General features: G+C 33.8%; 2 protein-coding genes and 1 long non-coding RNA gene across 3 annotated transcripts; 1 reads left to right on the top strand and 2 right to left on the bottom strand.

Moving 5' to 3' along the window:
• Nucleotides 1–371: 371 nt before the first annotated feature.
• LOC106417603 (cytochrome b-c1 complex subunit 9, mitochondrial) lies at nt 372–1,509 on the bottom strand. The gene is made up of 3 exons (XM_013858383.3): nt 1,258–1,509; nt 995–1,042; nt 372–624 (listed from the first exon to the last, which is right to left on the bottom strand). The coding sequence occupies exons 1-3, from the start codon at nt 1,360–1,362 to the stop codon at nt 574–576; spliced, it is 204 nt and encodes a 67-aa protein (XP_013713837.1). The 5' UTR covers nt 1,363–1,509; the 3' UTR covers nt 372–573.
• Nucleotides 1,510–10,316: 8,807 nt separating this feature from the next.
• LOC106417835 (protein BIC1-like) lies at nt 10,317–10,941 on the bottom strand. The gene has a single exon (XM_013858572.3). The coding sequence runs from the start codon at nt 10,895–10,897 to the stop codon at nt 10,388–10,390; it is 510 nt and encodes a 169-aa protein (XP_013714026.1). The 5' UTR covers nt 10,898–10,941; the 3' UTR covers nt 10,317–10,387.
• A 3,149-nt stretch (nt 10,942–14,090) lies between these two features.
• LOC125585332 lies at nt 14,091–16,456 on the top strand. The gene is made up of 2 exons (XR_007322256.1): nt 14,091–14,638; nt 14,789–16,456. It is a non-coding gene; the product is annotated as an uncharacterized LOC125585332 (long non-coding RNA).
• The last annotated feature ends 5,296 nt before the right edge of the window (nt 16,457–21,752 follow it).

Here is a 21,752-nt window from a genome sequence, read left to right as displayed (position 1 = left end):
GAAAATAAAATAATGTAAAAGGAATGGGGGGGCGGGGGTGGGGGAGGGGAGGAGGGGAATATGGGACTGAGGACTCCATGGAGAGAGGAGATGATGTTCAGGAGCGTGCTGCCAATGCATTTGCTTTAGAAAGTATTGGTGCACAAATTAAATGATTTATGTTGCAGAGATGGTCAAAATCTAATCTTTTAACATTTTCCCCAAAGCTTAGTGGAAAGCCTGTAAGTTCTCTCTGCACGTGATCATACCAATGTGGCTCCTCTGGTTATGCAAGAACGGTGTTTCTTTATAGAGTATCGACAGTGACCCTTCTGGTTATTATTCTCATATAAGCATAATCTTCATTCTTTTTTAGAATCCAACCGAGGAAATGAAACGAAGTATGATGAATGTTATCATATTCAACAATGCAAAAAATCAGCTAATCAGAACCAAATAGCGGTTTAGGTGGAAAATATGGAAAATCATAGCAAAGATTTATTGAACAAAAGATGGAGACTTCTGAGTGAAAAAACAACAATGGAAAATTCCATTTCTTTCTTTTAGTAAGGAGAGATTTAAAAAGGAGAACTCTCACTCTTCAACTGGCCTTTGACCCAACACAGATATGTCTTCATACCGTTTCTGCACCATGACAAACAATAAATAAGGATTCAATCTATGTACATAGACATTATCCTTCAACAGAAAAATGACATGAAGTTTAATGTGATTTAACAACCTAGCAACAGATATAACCATTTTTATAAAAAAAAAAAAGTGAGCCAGAGATTTACTAGTAAAACTAACAAGAAACAGAGTTCGGAGACGATGAATATGATGGTAAAATGAAACAAAAGAGGTGTAAGCAGAAACGTGATCATTCCATATCAAGATGGGCTAATTAATGTATTATCATCACAGTCAAGCTTAACAAATTAATCAAAACAAGATTGGAGCATCACGAAACTACACCAGAACACAAGACAAAGACAGAATAAAAAACAAAACATACCCCAACATTCTTGCTTTCCCAGAGCTTATGAACACCGTAATCCACAGCCTGCACACATAACATGTATCATTTCCATATATATATATATATATATATGTGACCCCTTTATGAATAGAAGCGTGATAACGTTGCAAACTTTAATCTATTGTAGATCGCTTATTTCTATCCAACCAAGTTTATTCCCCAATTACAAAGCAGATCTGGAGCGAAAAGAAGGCTCACACACAATAAAATAAACCATAGAAAAGGTCGAGATGTCTCACCCTTTCGCCGAAGAAAGCGCCGGCGATGATGAAGGAGACGTAGACGGAGTTACGGCGCATGATGAGTCTGTAGAATCCCTCGAGAGCGCCTTTCTGGTTTGCCATGATTAACCCTTACGTATCGGTTCTCGATTTAGGGTTTGGAAAAAGCGGATCTACAAACTATGGCTTGGCAAGAGAGGGTGAAGAAAGAGACGACGACAATAATCTGAAAAAGATTCTCTCTTCGTTTGACTACTTCGTATCTGGAAAGGCCTAATGGGCCTCAATAGCTCATCCCCACACATTGTTACTCGAAATCCAATGGGTTGTATTTTGCAACACTTGTATCAGCTTGACATTATCTATGAATAGGGGTATAGCCTCCGCGCCGGATAAGTTATTGATCGTTGTGTAGTTTTATGTACGGAATTTTGTCGTTTATTTTTTTTTCACTTTTGTTTTTCTGTGCTGTATATAATGGTGATGAACATAAGATTTGGAAGTCACACAGTTTGATTAAGTTGATATAAGAATGACCGGCGAATTCATATGCATTATTTTCGTAATGATTTGATCGACCATTAGCTTTATTAGCGCTTTCATGTTCAAAAGATAAAGTTTATGAAGTTGTTTAGTATTTACTTAGGTAGTTGTTAGTATATAAAACAAATAGTGTAAGGAACAAAATATAAAATTTGAATTCAAAAAATTAAACAATTTATCGAACAATAAATTAAATTATTTTCTTATTTTACCTAAATTAATTTCAAAATATAGAATTGTAATAAACTATTTTTTTTAAAAAATTAATAACTCTAGAAAAATTTATAAAATTATACGTTTGCAAAATTATTTATTTTTAGAGTTTTACTCGATTTTGTTAAAAATAGTTTATGGTGGACAAAAAAAATGTCAGAAATAGGTAAACCAAAAAAATACACCACTGACAAATCTTGTATGAGTTAGAACCCGTCGACGTTTCATTAATAATCCAAAATAGAAATAAAATCTCCGAACAGAGAAAACATGCAAGGAAAAAAATATTCAAAGTTTATGATGGAAAACAAAGATAATAGCAGTTTTTAAAAATGCATAGAAAAGACGTTGGCGGGCTGATAGGAATATAATAGATATTTTCAATCACTCACGGCAGCGCTTGCGGTTGTTCTGAGCGTCTGAAATCTCTAGAGGATCTGCTGCAGCACATTTCTCATCGACCTTGTCTCCCAAAACAGACGGGCCCGATGATGCTGCCAATCCTACATCACCTTCACTGCTTGGAAGAATGTTCTCACTGTGCTCCTGAAATACATGAACGTGATGACAAGTAAAATTAGACAACCTTGTCATGGTTCTCTATGATGGTATCTTCAGTGATGGTGGAGATAGTGAAGGTACGGTGATTGCTATTAATGGCTTCCATCAATTTGAGAGCTCTCCATGTTTTAGGCTGGATCTTGGCAAGTAGCTATGAATACATCAAACACTATGTTGTTGGCATGAGATTTGAATCGAGCTAGAGAGCCTGCAACAACATAGACGGTGAGGTTCTTGAGTATATTGAGCTCCACCAAGCCAGACACACTTGTTTTCAACACCTTGTTCCCTATCTCTCTTCTAATTACTGCCATGTCCCTCGATGCTCTTCACCGCAACAAGTTTGTTAATGTCGGAGAAGAAGTTATCTGACCAATAAATTTCAAGTTTTTAAGTCTCAAGATGACACTAAGCTAAAAGACATTGTTTTAAAATCAAACCAATAATATACAAAAGGAACTCACCAGAGATTCCGATCACATCCATGTCAGGGGAATCATCGCTGAGGAACACAATAACATTATGCACACTTTTGGTTACCATGTCCATCCCCATTGCACCACACCAGTGTTACAACTGAACCATACATAGCTATTTTTTCCTGCCAATGTACAGTGAACAGTTTGTAGCCTCGTAAATCTAATTGACATGCATCCACAAAATCATTATTTCATCAGCAAAAAAGTTTCAATCTTGAGTCGAACCACACCAAAAACATAAAAAAATTTACATTTTGGTGGTACCTGTTGAAAATGACAGCCGACGTTTCGAAGTGATTTGGATTCTCCTAGGAAGGCTTAAGTTCCATAGCACGTTGGCACGACAAAAACCGGACAATAGGCGCTCTAGTTGTACCGTCCTTCAGCTCCGCCTGAGACGTACCCAGCCTTGCAGCCTCAGTTAGTCCTAGCAACCAAATAACTTTCCGTTATATCCCATCAGAACAGAGTTTACATCATATTAGTTAATCGAACAACTTCAAAGCGATCAATCAACTTTCACGATCGACCCCCTATCGTAGCGATGGATGGTAGTGATTCACACGAACTGGGATAGAACCGTGGATCTCGGAATTCTACCCAGAGAAACATACGCTTAAAGTATTAAAACTGATAGCTTGAATATTGATTAAACAAATATGGTATATAATATTCCATAGAAAGTCAAATTGTCAATACATTTTCCTGGGTACTATGTTCTAGGCGGAAAAGGTGGCGGGGACAACGACTGATTAAGCAACAACAACACTGGAGGCTGACATCTTCGAAAGTTGGCTAAAAACTGCGACAGTTCAATTTAGGAGTAATTTAATAAGAGATATGGGTCTCAAGGTTTGTTTGAGGAATTATATATACTGAGACGGATCGTTTCAGAAGTGAAACAGTACCATAACTGATCATTGGAGATATAGAGAGGTGAAGATGAAAAGTTTCAGAATTTTTTTATAAGCTAAAAGGGTAACGCTTCGGTTTATCGGTGGAGACAAAGTACTATAAAAATTCTAGATACATACAAAAGAGATTTAGCCCACTTATAAGTTTTATTGGGCCAGAATGCGGATTTTACTAAATAGGTTTCGATGATCAAAGTTACACGTGAGTATTGAAACATTACAGTTATGTGTGGGATCCACTATAAGAAATCCTTCATAAATATATATTAGTTTCGGTAATCAATGTACAAAGTATCCTTTAGTTTAGTGGTATAAATGTTGGTGCTTATATCACAGTAATCGGGGTTCGAGCCATAGATTTGACATTTTTAACATTTTTTAAAAGTGGGACCCACTTACCTGCTGACGTGTCGCATCAGGAGTGATGAAACTGGCTCATTATAATGTAGATTCATGTCTCATCAGCGTATTGATTTTGAAAAAAAAAAAATGACATTTATACTAATACTAATGACATGGCTTGAAGCTAATTGTGACATGAATATTTACATTTAATTGTTAATTTATATTTTTTGTAAGCTTTTAGGAAATATGGTAATAACTCATACACCATCATTCATATAACAATAAATAATATAATAGTAAAAATAGAAATATAACAAAAATTTATAATTTTCATTAGTTCTATTTCTTATAATTATATAATTTTTATTAATAAAACCATCTTTAAATTATGAAGTTTTTTTAATTGTAATTTTTCGTATCCCAATAGAATTAATTTCTTTTTAATATCTACAAATTTTAGAAATATTATTTAGTTTTACGTTTTGATAATTATATACCTAACAAAATTTTCTCTTAATGTTTCAGAATTTGATTTAATATATTTAACCAAAAAATAGATAAAAAATCTTTTCAAGATTATAATTTTAAATATATACATATATATTATTTATAATTAAATTAAATATAATATAATTGTTTTCTTTTAATTTTACATATAATTAAATTAAAATTTGAATTTAAATTATATGAAAATAATAAAATCTAAAAATTAACAAAAAAATCTTTTAATATAATTTAAATTACAAAACTTTTATTTCTGCACATGGTGCATGAAAACACTTTTGTGTATTAAATATTCTGAATTAGTTGTCTCATTTACTAACATTACAATCCATATTTTCGGTTAGAGATTTTGGTCATTCATTTTTTATAGCTCAATGAAATGAAGGATATTTGAGCCTGGCTTCATGATGATATTCACTATATATTCATCTCACTCAATGAATTCTTAGAAAATCTGACTCCAAAATGTTTGTATAGTTCATTGTAATTCTATAGCTCCAAGCCTCCAATTCATTTTTTTTTTTTGCTTGTACTAAAAAAGCCAGATAAGTTTTGAAACTTAATGTAGTTCGGATTGAGTATTTCAGTATTTTGAATTAACTCTCTAAAATATGAGTGTGTTGTTGATAAGGTGATATGTATTTTGAGTACTTAAATAATTACAATCGTATCAATTTTCAGTACTTGAGAAATTACAGTCACAGCTATATTTTGAGCACTTTGTTTCAGGCACTACAAGAAAACAGCAAGGATACTGAGGGAAAAAATCGTCGGAATTTCGTCGGAATAACGTTATTCCGACAACATACCGACGAAACAAGTCCTCGGAAATAATTCCTCGGAATTTCTTCTTTCCTCGGAAATCCCTCGGAATTTTCCGACGGAATTCCGAGGAAACAAATTTCCGAGGAAATTCCGAGGATCACTAGTTTGTCGGAAATCTCCTCGGAATATACCGAGGGAGAACTTCGTCGGGATATTTCCTCGGAAGTTCATCGATCGATGCGTTTTTGGACATATATCCATCGATCGATCCGTTTATAAAAAACGTTCGGAATATACCGAGGGGCATCTTCCTCGGAATATTCCGAGGAACATGTCCCTCAGTATATTTCGAGGAAAGGTGTCCCTCGGTATATTCCGAGGAAGATGTCCCTCAGTATATTCCGAACGTTTTTTATAAACAGATCGATCGATGGATATATGTCCAAAAACGCATCGATCGATCGAGTAAAAAATATAATTAATTTCCTCCGAATGTAAAAAATATTATTTTTAAAAAAAAAATAAAATTGTTGAAATTTAAATTCGAAAATATAAAATTAAAATTAAAATTGAAATCATATTAATTAATATTCAAAGTTTTACAAATAAAAATAAAACATTCCGAGTTTTTGGAAAAAAAAAAACTACGGGTCTGGCACGTCCGGGAACACTTCGTTCGGGTACATCCTCTGCATCATCTCCATCATTTGCTGGTTCAGCCTCTTCTATGCCTCATAGCCCGCATGTTGAGCCGCCATCTGGTCTCCAACAAAGATATGCGATCATCCTTGTCCTTCAACTGAGCCGTAAGTACTTCTGGATCAACAAAGGGTGGTGGTGCAGAAGAAGGAGGAACCGACCGGGTGCGACGACCCAAACCGACCAAACGTCCCTTCTTCTTTGGAACCGACTGAATAGAAAATAGCCAAATTTACAAATTTAAACCAAGAAATAAATGAATTGAACTTTAAAAAAAAAAGAACTTACGGATTCAACGATTTCGTTGATTCGAAACCGAGACAAGTTGGTCGAAGCCGTCGAAGCGTCATCCTCGGTTTGAAGCTGAGACACTTCGTCTACCACCTGAGTTTGGACCAGGTCGACAACGTCCCTCACAAGACCGTCATCAATCTGGCCGGTCTTCTTGTTGGTATACGCCCTCCTCATTAGGGCTGATCCCGTTCCCGGATCGGTTGAACCTAATAAAAAGAACAAACGGTTAATAATGAATCCAAATTTAAAGAAAAAAAAATGTTTAATTACCATGTTTGACCCCGTCCATGTGGATACGAAGTGAGATACGGAAGATGGTCACGACCGGGCTGTTGAACCAACTCCGCAACACTCATCACTCCCGGAGGACCCGGAGGACCCGGAGGAGCAGGAGCGGATGCATCAGCGGGAGCGAGAGGAGCAGGAGCGGGTGTAGCAGAGGGAGATGTATGGTTGGAGCTGTGGGGCGAAGGGGAATCCTGAAAATGGCTGGAATCCCGAGACTGGCTCCCCGTACCACCACGACCACGACGCTGTCGAGGCCGGGTCTGATCATCATGAGACCTGTAAATTAAAAAAATATATTTAATAAATACATAAATATATAAATTAATTTTTTTTTTTAAAAAAAATCCCAAATAATTTAATCAGAAAAAAAGACTTATAGATTTTAAAAATATTTAATAAATATATAAAAATAGTTCTAATAAACAAAAAATAGTTTTAATAAATAAAAAATAGTTTAATAATTACAAAAAATAGCTTTAATAATATATATTGAAAATATTTTTAAATCCCAAATAATAGTTTTTAATCACAAAAAAAGTTTTATAGATATTAAAAATGTTTTGTAAAATCCAAAAAATCGAATTTATATACAAAAAAGATTTTGTAAAATCCAAAAAATCGAATTTATATAGAAAAATTGTTTTGTAAAATACAAAAATCGATTTTATATACAAAAATCGATTTTATAAATACAAAAAAAATAAAAAAATTATAAAAAAAATTCTAAATCAATTCAACAAAACAAATTATTCAACCAAATCACAATTCTAAACCTATTATACAACCAAATCACAATCCTAACCAATCACTCTAACAAAAATCTATCAAAACTACACAAAAACCTAACAAATAGAACCTAAGAGAGTGGGATAGGGTCCTTACATGATTTGTGTAAGAGAAGGGGGAGATCGCCGGAGATATCGTCGGATTTCAGGGGGAAATCGCCGAAGAGAAGAGAGGAGTCGCGCAGAGGAAGAAGAGAGAAATGGGGAAGAAGAAGGGGCTCGTGATTATAAAACCTAGGGTCCGACAGACATTATCCGTCGGAATTCTAATTTCAATTTTCGCGAAATATATGCCCGGTAAAATGAAAATATTCCGAGGAAATACCGAGGAACTAGTGTTTGGGGTTTCAAAACTTCAATTTTTTTGCCGTATTTTATTTCTTATACAATTGTAATGCATACCATTGGGGATTCTTTGTATAGATGAGCATAAACCATGAAATAACAAATTTCAAAACTAATTGAAAGTATTCCCTTTACCGTTCATTAAAAGGTATAAGTGTTTCTCTTATGTTGTGGGATTTCGTTCATACAATCGGAAAAGTGTTAATTATACGGTAAGGAACAAATTTTTGACTTCATAATGAACATAAAACACTTAATAAGGGTTATATAGGTGTTATTCAAACCGCAAAACGTTGTTTTCGGTTTAAAAACCCTATTTCCTCGGAATTTCCTCGGATTATTCCGAGGAAATTCCGAGGAAACCCTTTTCTTCCTCGGAATTCCGTCGGAATATTCCGAGGAAATTCCGAGGAACTAGTGTTTGGGGTTTCAATACGTCAATTTTTTTTTAAACGGATCGATCGATGGATATATGTACCAAAATGCATCGATCGATAGAGTATATCAGGTGTTCCTCGGAATATTCCGAGGCTTTTCCGAGGAAACAGGGTTTGGGGTAACAATGTGATCGATCGAGAACAAAATCTCGTACGTTTTTTTATAAACGGATCGATCGATGTATATATATCCAAAAACGCATCGATCGATCACTAAGATGGACCAAAGCGTAACAATGTGATCGATCGATTAGATTATCCCATCGATCGATCGAGAATCTCAAGCGTTCCTCGGAATGTCCTCGGAAAATCTTGTAAGTTTTTTTATAAACGGATCGATCGATGGATATATGTCCGAAAACGCATCGATCGATCACTAAGATGGACCAAAGCGTAACAATGTGATCGATCGATTAGATTATCCCATCGATGGATCGAACAAAATCTCGGGAGCCTTTTTTTAAACGCATCGATCGATCTGTATTTGTACAAAAACGCATCGATCGATGCGTGTGCGGGAAACAGAATTATAAGGCAAAACCCGAACTTTTTGGATCAAAACCTCAGAACTCTCATCCCCTCCGATTTCCCCTATAATTCGACCCCCCCCCCCCTTTTTCTCTCTCTATAATCATCCGATTTGAACAATTTTGGGCTCTATTCCCCTTGACTTTTCGAGCTCTACCTGATTCCTACTTCGTGTAAACCCACTCAAATATAGATGAGTCCAAACATCCCACTCTTTAATAATCTTTCTATTTTTACAATTAGAGCAAGGACATCTTAACATACATGTTTTTGCTTCCGGTTGTCGGTGAACTAACCCCATGAATTCGGTTATACCTCGTTGGTATTTTTCCGTAAGCAATCTCGTGTTCGGATCCAAATGAGGTCGATCGATCCAAAAACGAAAATAATCTGAAGAAGACATATTTTTTATGAATCAAATTCGTGTGTAAATAGAGTAAGAGGGAGGATGAAAATATGGAGTGAATGAAGAGGAAGAGGACTGCTTGTATTTATAGTTTAAATCCTGCCGACAGACCGAAGAAATTCCGACGGAATTCCGACGCCAACGGCTAGTTCGTCGGAATTTCCTCGGAATTTTGTAAAATCCCCCAACGCCTCTCCAACGGCTATAATATTTCCTCGGAATTCATCGGTTTTTTCCGAGGAACACATTTTTCCTCGGAATTTCCTCGGAATATTCCGACGGATTGATATTTCCTCGGAATTCCGTCGGTATATTCCGAGGAAACCAAATTTTGTGTTTCCTCGGAATTTCCGAGGAAATTCCTCGAGATATTCCGAGGATTTCATTTTCCGTCGGAATGTCCGTCAGAATACCGTTGTTTTCTTGTAGTGAGGTTACGTTGATAGTTTGGTATCGTGGAGATTTAATGAAAACATCTTTCAGCAATGTATACACGATTTTCACCAAAGAAAGCAAACACATTCTCATTACGTTCCATAGATACGCACATGCGTATTGAAAAAAAACTCATTAAGTACGTTCCTTGATTCCTAACTGATTTCCTCTCACCTAGTACGCTGTTATCTATTTAGTCGCTTTGTCAGTACATGCCTAACTCATGACGCAAAGAGAGGCTAATATAAAAGATAAATGTTGACTATTGAACTTATACGAAGTTAACAACATGATTGGGTGTGTTTCAGCACATGCAAATAAAACATAGGAAAATGGACAAATGTGACATTCAGAATTCGATTTGTTTCTCATATATATAAGTTTTTCAATTGTTTTATCAATTTTATGTAACATATGGGATGTCTATTAACTTGATCTGTCCACCTCTACCAATACAGGCAACGAAACACACTAAAACAATTGGCAACGTTCTCTAAAACTATGAGGAATATGAAAAAGACTCTATATGAACAATATGATAATAGTGTCTTATATTATAATATTGAGCAACAAGAACCACATTTATATATGTTATTATATTAAACATTCAGCGTAAGATCAAGCAACGATTATGTAATCCACCAGAAGCTGAAGCAGCTCGCCTAGCTTCTTCCACGAGAGCCGAACGTGCCGACGAGATCCCGTTAGGGACAAGACACGTATCAAACTTCGAACAGTCGATCCAATCCTTAAGAAGGTCTTCTTGCCCCCATCTCTCCGGTATCCAAACTCTTCCGGCCATCTCTCTCCGGTGCTGCTTTAGCTTGTCTCTCCCAATGATCGCTTCTTGATTTTGTTTCGGTTTCTCTTCGGGCAAAGCTTGATCTTTCTTGTCGGAAACAATACAAGCCTCGGTGGACAAACTTGGATCTTGTTGGGTTTTGTCGGAGGGAGGTTGAGATGGGTTGATCAGGTGGGTCATTGAAGACGTCGTATCGTCGATGTTCTTCATGTTTGAACTAAAGTGAAGCATATTCAGATTCTTGGAGGAACAAAACAAAAATGAAGAGAGATTTGTGTGTGTGTGTGTTTGTTTGAGACTCGGTGTTGACAACATGCATGTACTGTTTGTTGGGTTATGTAAAGAGAGAAAAAATCGGGTGGAAGTTTTGGTTACACGTCGACTTAACTTTATTGTTTGGTGAATTTCTCATTTGTTTTTGTATGGTAAGTGACAAGATTACGTGTCTTTTTTCTAGCTTGGATTGCCTTGCCTCTTAATATTGGAGTTTAGGAAATAATAAATATAACATTTTGTAAATATTAATTAATGACATTTTTATACAAATCTTGATTTTATGGTTTGCAAGTGAACAAATCTTCAGAAACTTAGATGATTTCAGTTAGAGGATTGAAAAAGTTTGGTAAGAAAAAGTTTCAGTTAAGGATCCTGAAGAGAACAGATTCATGAAGAGAAGAATCCACTCTTACGTAAATCGTGTGTTTCATTGCGATTATAAGAGTACATGCATCAATAAACCTCTAGGGGATCATAACTTTAATTTTTTTATTTTTTATTTTTATTTTTTTCGTTTATTTTTTTTTTTAAAATAAAAAAACAAAAAAATAAGCGGATCAATCGCGGGCCGCCACGTAGCGTGGAGTCCGTGTTACAGTGATGAACCGAGTTCATCCCAGTGAACCTGCAAGAAGTGAGTTCATAAAAATAAGAATATTATAATATTTTTTTTTTTTGGGAATTGTGTGAACCTAGGCATTGAACTTTCAACACAGATGGTACATAGTATTAAGTTAATTAATCAGATTTTGACTTCAAGACTTCTTGTAAAAATATCAAGATTCTCAGCTGTTAACATTCTTGGGGTTGAATATTCAATAGTTTTGTGTAGAATATAGGAAATCACTATATATATATATATTCACTATATATATATATATATCATTCAGAAGGATTGGATTTTTTTTTTGGGTAGGATCATGAGGCTCATGTTTATTTAGGATTTATTCCAATGAAACATGGTTAGGTGAGGATACTTTAGAATAAAATGAATGTGATAATGAAATTTGCGAAAACAGGAAGTTATGTTTGTCTCCAAACGTTTAATATACCCAAATAAAATAATATCTAGTCTATTAAAACAAAAATTGTATGAAATTAAAATTTTATTGGACTTGCTATTTACAATTCAAGCTACTAGAGGTTTCAATCTTTTTAAACATTAGTTAATATAAATTTATAATTAATAGATTTTTTTTAACTAACTCGTAATATCGGATATGTTGGTGTTGTCGAAAAATGGATTTGACGGATGGGAACAGTGAATCTTCGACGAAGCCTATCACCTTTACATGCAGAATGTGAAGTTTTGATTTGGGCTATAGAGTGCATGAAGACCCTGCAGTTCTCAGACGTAGTATTTGGGACGGACTGTTCTCAATCGATGAAGATGGTGTCCTCACCTGAAGAATGGTCAGCGTTTGCTACACACATAGAAGACTTTTGTCGTAGTAAGACTTTCTTCTGTAACTTCAAGATCAAACATATTCTAAAGGCATAAAACATAATGGCGGACAAGCTTGCACGTGGTGCGAAGAGTTCTCCTTCATCTATGTTATATGTCGATTCTCTACCTCCAGTTTGGTTATATGAATCAATGGGTTCTTAGGCTAGTAGTTTATTGTTGTCAAAAAAAACTAACTCGTAATATCTTTTGTATATTTTTAGTTTAATTATAAATATATACTTTATTTTATATTGTAACAAAATCTTATAATTGTTTATTCTTTATTTTAAATATAATTAAATAAACTTTCAACAATGTTCGAATACAATATAAATTAATATTATGCTGAATTGTAATTTTAAAAACGAAAATAATAAAGTTTTACCAATGTAGGTTTGAATTTTTTTTTAAATAATAAAATATGTTTATCTATTATATTAATCATAAAAATATTTTAAACAAAACTAAACTTTTTTCGCTAAAAAGAAAAACAACATAAATCCGCAATATAATCAAAAAATTAATAAATATTTTTATTTACATTAAATTAAAATTTATCAAAATATATATAACATTTTATTTGATAGATCAATAAATTTAAAATTTCATCAAAAAAAATTATCAAAATAATTTTGCTTTTTATGACTGAGACTTGTCAACCAACCCAAAGTTATCTGTGATTATTTGATTAAACTGATATGCAATTATAAAAATGTTTTGAATATTGATTTGGTATACGACCCAATCGATATACAGTGAAACCTCTATAAATTAATAGTATTGGGACTACACCAAAACTATAATTTTTTTTATTAATTTATAGAGATATTAATTTATCGATATACTAATTGAACCAAAAACTCAATTTGAGACTATAAAATTATATTATTTTATAGAGTTTTTTAGTGTATATTAATTTATAGAGTATTAATTTAAAGAGGTTATACTGTATTCGTTTTTTCTGTTTTAATTATTTTATATACATCAAATTATATTAATTAAATTTACAAAATACATTTAAAATTATGAACTAGCATATCAAAGTAACCAAATTTACTCAATTCTAAACGATTTTTTCAATAAAAAGAGAAATCAAAATTTTCAGTTCAGTCAGACATAAAATTTAGACTCGAACAGCCGAATAGCCTATTATATATATCCAGTTCGGACCGGACATTAATTTAGTTCCGTTATTTTGTTTTTTTTTCTCAAACTGAATTACCCAAATATCTAAACCATCGATCCAAAACCAATGTTTTTAAAACCGGACCGACCGATGGTTGAACCGGGTTCGACCTTGAACCGGTTACATAGCCGGATTGGGTCTAATAGTTGGTTCGACCATGAACCGGTCACATAGCTGGATTGGATCTCAAAGTTATTAAACTGGTAAAAACCATTAAAACTATCAAAAAACCTATAGATCATCCATATAAACATAAAACTAGTTTATATTTATAATATTTTATGTTTTAAATTAATTTATATTTTAATTGAGTATCATATTTACTAAAATTACTTTTGAATTTGTTCACCAGAATATATTAAACTAGATTACTGAACCAGGTTTAACCAGGTCAAACCATATTGAACCGTGACCCAAAAATTATCCGGTTCAGCTTCCGGTCCGGTTTTAAAAACACTGTCCAAAACTGATTAATAACGAGTTTCAGATTGTTATTAATAACGATATCTAATGTTTGCCAGCAGAGGACTTCTGTATATCACGGTGATCTTTATTTTATTTTTAAGAATTTTTTCATGCGACTGCTTACTTAGTTATATAAAATATCGAAGTCGAAGACCATATAAGATTTTTTTTTTGGCCAACAATAACTAATCTGCTACGAAATACTCACCGATTCGGAATGATCATATAAGATCAAACTTCAAAGTATGGTGATATGTTAATGTCTGCACTAAATCTATCCGCTTATTTTATTAACGTTTTAACCTAAAATATTTAAAAACTATAAAGTCTTGCATCCGTAATTACCCAGCTAAATTCATGAAATTGAATTTGATTAAAGTCTTTAATTATTTGAATAGTCTTAAAAGATGGTACATAGCTGATGTAAAAAAGCGCGTTCTTGAAGAGAACAGGAAGTCGTACAAGCTTTTAGTCAAAAAAAAAAAGTCGTACAAGCTTAATACTTCAATGTTTTTTTATTCGCGAGACGGTTGATTATGTCTGCTTAAAACTATATATATACTCACTGCTGGTCAAGACAAGAACAACAACGAAACAATGACAAAGATTCTTCTAAGCTTGCTCCATATACTTTTATGTGTGTCTTTACATGGTGTGGCAGAGGCTAGTTTCAGTCACCTAGGTCAGTCTCTTTTCCCCGAAAATGTTTTCAACAATTACAGTTTAGTAAGTTATTATTCCAAATAAAGTTTCTAATTGCAGCTTCCTTTTATCAATCTATCTGGTGGGTTAATTTTCTAAAGAATTGACTAATGTATTAAAAGGTATATAGGTGTTGCAAAATGGACAAAAAGGATAGGCGTAGGACCTTCCCCACCTTGTGGAGCTCCTCCTTCTAGGGGACGAGGAGAGCCTCGTCATAAAAGACAAACAGAAAAGCCTTGTAGACGCGTTCCTCCGAGACCTCCTCGTCTACCTTAACTTGTGCTTTCGCTACAAGTTAGAAACGTTGAATATGTACCTATTCATTCACGGATATAATGTAATTTCAATCACTATATAATAAACATGTAACGTGAAAAAAATAAATGCACGAAGTGATAACGCTATCGTTATAATTTCTTTCAAAAAACCATGTATACATGATAAAAAATATAATAAAACGATAATTGGCAGCTACAGTGATCGGCGGGATAGTTGGCAGCTATGTCGGGATAGGCTTTGCATCCTACGGTGTGATTTTCGTGTTGCGTGTGTGACAGGCAGGTGAAGTCATGATTACCTTGGTGTCTGGGTTCCTAACCGGGCCTTTACTTTCTTCCTCTACTCCTCAGTCCTAGGCCGATTCAACTCATAGGCCTAGACGGATCTTGATTACCTTGGTGTAAACGATTTATCAAAGATTTCAATAATTTTTTTAAAAAAAGTTTAAAACCTATTTCTATGCAATTTTCTTCAAAAATGTTAGGGATTATAGATCAATGCTTGACTGGTCTGCCCAGGACCGGCCTTGAATATCAGTGCCGTCCCTTCAAAGCATGTGAAGCATTAGATTTAGGTCACAAATTAGTTTTGAAGGCCACTTTTTTATGCTTTCTTAGTAATATAATAGATACGTAATGTGTTGATCTCTTAGCAATATTAAGCTTGATTCTCTTAATTTCGTCCTTTAGAAAAACATTTACATTTGACAGTCTCTGTATGATTTTTTTATTATCTTCAGTTCAGTACAAACTTTTGATTCATGCATATGCTTTACAGCAATTAGTTAAGATATTTATATTTGTACGCTGAGAAATATAATTTTTGCCTTTAGGCCACCAAAATTACGGGGACGGCACTGTTGAATATCATATATTCTTAAACATTATTACTATTGTAATATACCATATCTAACAACTATTAAGAACCACCAGAGAGGCATGTCATGCAGAGTGAGCGGATGAGTTTTAGAGGCGAGGATGGCCAGAGCGCCCTCTATTCTTTAAAAAATCTGGGATCTCTATGGAATTGCCTTCTGTAAAAGATCACAGAATGGCGCGTTATTACTCTCATTGATGCATCAGCTTATGTAGCCGGTTCTTTTATATATGGAGTTCAAAGGGATAGCAATCCAATACTTAAAACATTATGATGTAAGCCTTTACTATGTTCAAAGGGATCACAGTTTACGTAAATCATGACATAAAGATATATTTTAACATTATATGTTCGTCACAAAAAAGTTTCAGTTTTAATATTACAAATAAACAGTATAACGTTCACAACAAACACATCTAACTATTTACAAATGAATTAGCAACGGAAAACGGTATAGCACCCCTCCACTCAAATTAACCTTAGAGCCAAATCTCTCAAATAAGATATCAATTGTAGTATTTAGGAATTAAATCCAGACGGAGTAGAGCACACAATAGATTAGACTATATATAAGAAATAAGAAATAAGTATTAAATACGGTAAATAATTGATAAAACAGTAAACAAAATAGATGTGGTTTGATAAACATATAAGATAGAAGCCAGACTTCAGGTTTCATGTAATCCAAATTATGATATATAGATGCTAAGGATATGTGATAATCAATCTTATAACTCAAATGCAATTGTAAGATATCCCGCTCTCGTTGTGAGTTTACATGTTTAAATCTATATCCTTCTCTCACATAGATACGGAACAAGTGTCGATCGATACACACCTAGTGCTGTCGATCGATACCTCTTTTAAACAAGCAATAATGGTCAGTTCGATAGGTTCACTAGGTTAACTAAACCAGCGTGTCACTGCGCCTAACAACCTAGCTCAACAGAATTATTATCAGGTAATGAACCCATTCTTGCGGTTGCCAATAACCTAAGTTCAAGATTCTAGTTAGCTATTCTAGAATGCAAGTCGTAAGATCAGTTCTATGAAGGATATGTAATTATCACCTTAGCAATTCTATAATCAATAATACATCATAACCATTATACACCCTAAGTCTAACAAGATAAATTACTTAGACATAATCAAGCAAGACATAAAGATAGACTTATGAATGGTGACCAGGGAACGACGAGGAATAATTCATTCCCTAAAGTTCCTAAAAAAAATCACCATTCACAAGAAATAATAATTTCCTCTCATTCCCTTTCATTCCTTTTTTGTAGAGAATTAAAGAACAAAATTATTCCTTGTTAAATTTGATAAGGAACAACCATTCCTTTTCATTCCTGCTATTTTATTCTCGTACATTCTTTTTTTATTCGTTCCTCTTGTTTCCCGAATGGTCACCAGTCAGACCTAAATGAATTGTATAATTAGATTAGAGATAGAAAAATCGGAGTTCCAACACAATACTGTGAAGGAGTCTTGGATCTTCGCTCCAGACCTTAAAAAGCTTCGGAGAATGTTTTGGGGGAAACTTGACACTTGGCATTCCAATTTTTAACCAGAAATATTTACTTACTGATCTGTGCTTATTACAGTTTCAACAGTCCAAAGTGAAGCTTAGAGCATCTCAAAAAGAAATTCTATAACTTTAAATATAGAGTTTTTTGTTCTCCAAAAAGAAACTTCAAAACTTCAAATTTAGAGTTTTAAGGAGTGAAACTTCATATTTGGAGTTTCACTACTCAAAACTCTAAATTTGAAGTTTCATCTTTTTATTTACATTTTGGTCCTTATAATTAATTACACATCACATTTATGATTTTCAAGTATTTTCAAATTTATCGTTTTATTCCGTAAAATTTTGTATATCATAAATATTTAAAATTTTGTTTTAATAAATTCAAATTTGAAACATAAAATTAAATAAATTTTTTTTAATAAGATTTATAATATTTAAAACTAGAATCAGACAACAAAAATATTACAAAAAAAACTTAATAAAAAAAACTTTTAAAAAAGATTCACGAAGACATAATTATTACACAAATTTAAATATTATAACAACACTAATAGTCTAATAAATTTTCTTCGGAATCTCTAAAATATTGTCTAAACAAATTTTGTGTAACCGAATATGGACCATTACGGAAATAATTTTATGAAATAATGTGTTATTTTTCTTGTAGTTTAATATTTAATTATGTATTTCTATTTATAATTTTATATTTTAGTATAATATTTTATTAATTAATATTACTTTAATCTTTATATATATGTGCTAGTTATTTATAAAAGTTTCAGTGATTTATATTAATTATGACAAATATAAGAACCATAGTATAAATTACAAATAATTTTGGAGTTAAATTTGAAGTTTCGGTTTCACGGAAGAACACCTTGGAACTTCATATAGAGTTTTGCAGAGTTTTGCAAATTCTAAAATTGAAATTTTTTTTCTAGATGCTCTTATTACAGTTTTCGTGGTCCACCGTATTCTTCGTCTCTAGCTAACCCTTCCTTTACTCACCTCCTAGAAGCTTCCCATGTAACGCCTAAGACCGAGATTTATAGCTTTGTTACTCTCATCTCCACTTCAATATCATTCTGAGTTTAAGTCTCCCTTCCAATTCTCTTTTGAAGGCGGTTTTATATCGCAATCAGATTACTGAGAGGCTTCACGATGCTCATGGATTCTGCCGAGGAGGACTCTCAGGCGCTGCTCCTCGCAACCAATCCCGTAAAGGCTTTCTTAAACCTGTAATTTTACTTTCGTTGGCCTCCATATCTTTCTCTTCTTTGAGATGGAAAAAACTGTGTTTATAGGTTAACTGATTTTAAAGGCGGAGGGGAATGACGCAGCAGATGAGCCTCCTGCTAAATGGAGACTTTACTCCGCCGTTGTTAAGGTACCCTAAAACTAACATGGTTTCTCTTCAGAAAGTAATACATCCTCAGTAATAGATCATACGAATGTTTTTTTAAATTATTATTAGGAGACTCGAAGGTGAAGATCAAAGTGCTAAGAAGCTAGATGGTCAGCATAGTGGACGTTGGTACCAGAGGCATGCCGAACAAAGAAGGACCAAGAAGGTAATCAATATCCATTTTTTTTACAAATAACTCTTTACTTAGTAGAGATTTCGTTTACCTCAATACTATTAGTCGCTATGCTCTTACATGCTATGGCATTTCCTGAGCCTGCACCAAGATATTTTCTTAATGACGATCTAAGATGGTTAATAGGACAGAAGAATGCTGGGTAGTCTCCTTCCTTTTAAAATCTATAGCTTCCTTTCTTTTTAAATTGGTTCTTTACACTGACAAAAATATAGTGTTATGAGCAATATCGAGAAGATATATAATGGGCATTCGCCTATTTTTCTTGTGCAGCTTAAAAGAGAAATATCGACAATGAAACCGATTAAACATCTAAATGTGGTCGAAATCATTGAGCTATATAAGAAGCTTATAAACTTTTTATCTTATTAAACTCTAATAATTTTACCGTGTAAATTTCCCCATGTGGTGTTGTGGTGACCAGGTTTTGGCGAGCAAAACAAAGATCTATATCGTTCTTGAGCTTGTCAGTGGAGGTTAACTATTTGAAAAAATCGTAAAAAACCTTTCCATATTAGTTTACTCTAACTCTTTCACCCTGTTTTCTCTATACCGCTGCAAATTCCGAATCTTAATGTTTTTGCATAAGTTGTCATAATCATGAGGGTGGTAGTTCGTAAGATTTTGATGTCACAAAAGATTAAGAATATAGAGTTCTCATATGTAAGATGCCAACGGAAACTTTAACATGAGTTTCTTCCTTTTTTTGCTGTTCTTTCCACAAATGTCTAAATGTTATCTGTTTTCCTCCGTTCTTACTAATGCCATTATTGGATAGGAACCATACAACAGGCCTATCAGGGGAGACTAAATGTTCTTTGTTTTTCTCTTTTTCTTATCAGAAAATGTATTTTTATATCTATTTGATTTAATTCAAAATGGAGGTTTTGTTTGTTTAGATCCTTGAGAAGCTAGGGAGCTTGAGAAGCAACTCAAACAGATCACTAAGGAGAAGAAGGAAGCTGTGCGAGCCCAAGATTTTGGGAAGGTATTGTCTTCGAGTTTGTCTTACTGTCTATAAACCCAAGATTAGTGTTTACATTTTCCTGAGTTCTTCTCTAACAGGATGGTTCTCACTATGACCAGAAAATAGAACTTAGGGACGAGACAGCTGCTATTTTAGCCAAAGGCAAAGAAGTGAGCAAAGCTGAATTACTGAAGCTGGCGATGAACGAGCTAGGACCTATTGTCTCTGAATCCGACATCCAACACATTGTCTCCTACGCATCCTACATTTATATTTTGTGTAGTAGTATTTCTTTCATGGTGCTTGATCCTACATCTAAAATTCACACTGGGTTGTGTTTAACTGAGAACAGATTTGCAAATTATGCATTTTCAAAACGTATACTTACCACTTCCTCTTACTTTTTCTATTCATTTCTCCAATTCTTTTTGTTTATTTGACTCTTAGTTAGTTCTTGACTTTTTTCAGGTGTAAGAAAGCTTTCTTTTAACTATTGATACATTTCTCTGCCTTCCCCTCCTCCATAGATACATTGAAGAATGCAGGTCATACATATATCATGAATGATGATCACAGAAATGGAAAGAACTCAGTGGAGAAGACATCACGGCGGATGGCAACGGTGACAAATCAATGGCGACAAGGATGGATCTGATCTGTCACAGTGGTGAGTCTAATGGAAGTTGTTGGAGAAAGGTGGAGAAAATGGAGTCCAAAGAGAAGAGAGAAGGAAACAGTGATGGAGAACAAGAGCCAATTTCAAAATTAGTTTCTACAAGAGTTTATTTTTGTATCTATGAAGCCACATATAACAGATTGAAGGTGTATTCTTATAATGATCAGATCAACAAAGCTATAGGAACTATTGTTGGTGTTATCAATTGAGACGAAGCCATAAGACAAGAAACCTCTGTAAAACCTGCAACTTAGAAAAATAAGCTGCGTGTAAGCAATTTTGAGAGTGCTCTGGCCAGAGTAAATAAAGTCAGACCATGATCGAGTTTCCTATGGAAATATCATTACGTAGAATCTGGATATGAACAAGTATAAGAGAATAACCTGAAGAAGATTAGTGAACAATAAATATCACTTTCCCTGGATATGTTCGGGCCACACCTACTGACGAAAGTGATTTCATACATTCAGAATCACAAAAACTATTGAACAACTCAAAAGGATTTTTTTTATAAAAAAGGTTAAATAACGTAATACCTATAGGACACTAATGCATAAATACAAGCTTTCTTAAAATAAATTACTAATTTACTTCCTTCGTATACACGCCACGCCTTGAATTGTCCTACTTTACATGTATTCTCTCATCACCATAAAACCATAAATAAGTAAACCATTTTCTGCTACTACATAACATAGTGTCATAAACTAAAAATGTTCATTACAATAAAATAAAAGAGAACATTAAAATTCTACACACGATAACATCATATAAAACAACACAACTAATATTCCGTGCAAAGCGCGGACACACCACTAGTATATATATATATATATATATATATATATATATATATATATATATATTTTAGGTCTAAACTCGTAGCAATCTTGTAATCTTATGGAAGTTTATGGGACCATTTCGTGAATTTGAGTCGGCAAGGCCTTACTCGCTCGTGTGTCGATCCACACCAAGGATGAGTGTCGAACCGACACTTCCTTTGTGAATCGACTTTGTCTTCTCTTTATTTGCTCAGCTACGGGTTTTCTTCCCTTTAAGCTTCATTTAGCTTCATAATCTCCACAATACTCCAGAACGTACCTAAATTTGAAAAGACTCTAGAATAGACTCCAAGCATAATATAAAAATCTAAATATAACATAT

Source organism: Brassica napus, chromosome C4, assembly GCF_020379485.1.
Source record: "Brassica napus cultivar Da-Ae chromosome C4, Da-Ae, whole genome shotgun sequence".
NCBI classification, from domain to species: Eukaryota; Viridiplantae; Streptophyta; class Magnoliopsida; order Brassicales; family Brassicaceae; genus Brassica; species Brassica napus.
Note: the sequence above shows the minus strand (reverse complement) of the source record. Positions and strands in the feature narration are given on the sequence as shown.

What these genes read in the sequence shown, in the direction of transcription:
- LOC106417603 (XM_013858383.3), bottom strand. Translation starts at nt 1,362, where the DNA reads ATGGCAAACCAGAAAGGCGCTCTCGAGGGATTCTACAGACTCATCATG. An exon ending in GCGCTTTCTTCGGCGAAAGG is followed by an intron (nt 1,043 to 1,257) that starts GTGAGACATCTC and finishes TTATGTGTGCAG; the next exon opens with GCTGTGGATTACGGTGTTCA. An exon ending in GGGAAAGCAAGAATGTTGGG is followed by an intron (nt 625 to 994) that starts GTATGTTTTGTT and finishes GTCATGGTGCAG; the next exon opens with AAACGGTATGAAGACATATC.
- LOC106417835 (XM_013858572.3), bottom strand. Translation starts at nt 10,897, where the DNA reads ATGTTGTCAACACCGAGTCTCAAACAAACACACACACACACAAATCTC.